At 37.3% G+C, this 1454-nt stretch overlaps 1 protein-coding gene across 1 annotated transcript in view; it reads left to right on the plus strand.

Moving 5' to 3' along the window:
- Positions 1 to 252, plus strand: part of SARC_13264 (hypothetical protein) — a gene marked incomplete at both ends in the record, with an annotated part of 2742 nt that extends 2490 nt beyond the window's left edge. Inside the window, one exon of the mRNA XM_014292606.1 lies at positions 74 to 252. Within this exon, the coding sequence (XP_014148081.1) occupies positions 74 to 252 (179 nt within the window). The remainder of the gene's footprint in view (positions 1 to 73) is intronic.
- Between the last annotated feature and the right edge of the window lie 1202 nt (positions 253 to 1454).

Raw genomic sequence — 1454 nt, forward strand, 5'->3', positions numbered from 1 at the left:
ATATTTATGTTTTTGTTGCGTTTACAATTGTTCGGTATTCATTCTATCATTTCATACGTGACTATACAAACAGAGAGATACTGGAAATCCCAGTGGATGAGGGGTTGCTTTGGGATATGAGTGTGGCTAGAGAGGCGCGTGTGGGAAAAGCTAGCACAGCCACGACCGACATCAAACAGATTAAGGAACTGATTGCACAGATCAAGCCGATCACTGTGAAAGAACTGAAAAATCATTTTCCGCCTGGAAAGTGTATGTATTGTGCCTAAATTTAGGCTGCAATTTGCTACGTGTTAGCTTGTATCTATATATATATATATCTATATCTGTATCTATATCTATATCTATATCTATATTTAAAATTATTTATGTCTTTGCACATCAATCATGGGAAGCGTTTTGCCACAAATTAATTCTCAATTAGGCTTTACTGAGAAGTGCACATTGTGCACGAGTGTCGAAACAGCGTTTCCTATTTTTCTCCTTCTTCTTCTTCTTCCACTCATCATCCGATTTCTGTGGTCTATGACTGAACCTTTTTCTCATTTTCCGTATTTGTGCATGTGTATTCAACTTATATATCAAACACATAACGACACACTATCTCACTGTTTCAATTTTGCATCACACCAAGTACATCACACTTAGTTATCTGCAACGCACTTGTTATTTTTGCAACTACATATTATCGTTGCTTCACCTGCATTAACTTCTGTTATTGTCCTTTTATTTGTGTATATCTAGTTCGTTGCTTTATTTGCATTAACTTCTGTTATTGCCCTTTTATTTGTGTATTTCTAGTCCAAACTGCGCTCAACCGCCTGTACGAACTGTCTATCGGGGGCGGAGACAATCGACGCAACAACCACAGATGGGGAGCCCTGGCACTGCACCTTCTGCTCAGCATCGTCTCGAAAAGTACGCTAGGCAACATGATGTATTCTATATTCCATTATCTATACCACAATGTATGCTAAGACAAGTACTGCATATACTACAATGTATGCTAAGACAAGTGTATGTACCAATACATTCTATTATGGGGTATAATATAGTGTGTGGTAGCATATTGTATTCTATACTATACTGCATATACTACAATGTATGCTAAGACAAGTGTATGTACCAATTCATTCTATTATATGGTATATATCATAGTGTGTGGTAGCATATTGTATTCTATACTGTACTACATGTACTACAATGTATACTAAGGCAAGTATGTGTGCCAATACATTCTGTCATATGATACATATCATGCCTACCATAGTATGCGGGTAACTCACTATATTATATACTATACAATGCTCACTGACACACGTTTGTGATTCATTCCACTATCTGATAATATTTATTCGGCTATTGAGTACTGTATTTCTCCCCGTTTACACCTCTACTATGCATTGCGTGCAACGGGGGGGGGGCTATGTGTATGCATGTATGTGGGTATGTTT

The sequence above is a fragment of the Sphaeroforma arctica genome, assembly GCF_001186125.1.
Source record: "Sphaeroforma arctica JP610 unplaced genomic scaffold supercont1.3082, whole genome shotgun sequence".
NCBI classification, from domain to species: Eukaryota; class Ichthyosporea; order Ichthyophonida; genus Sphaeroforma; species Sphaeroforma arctica.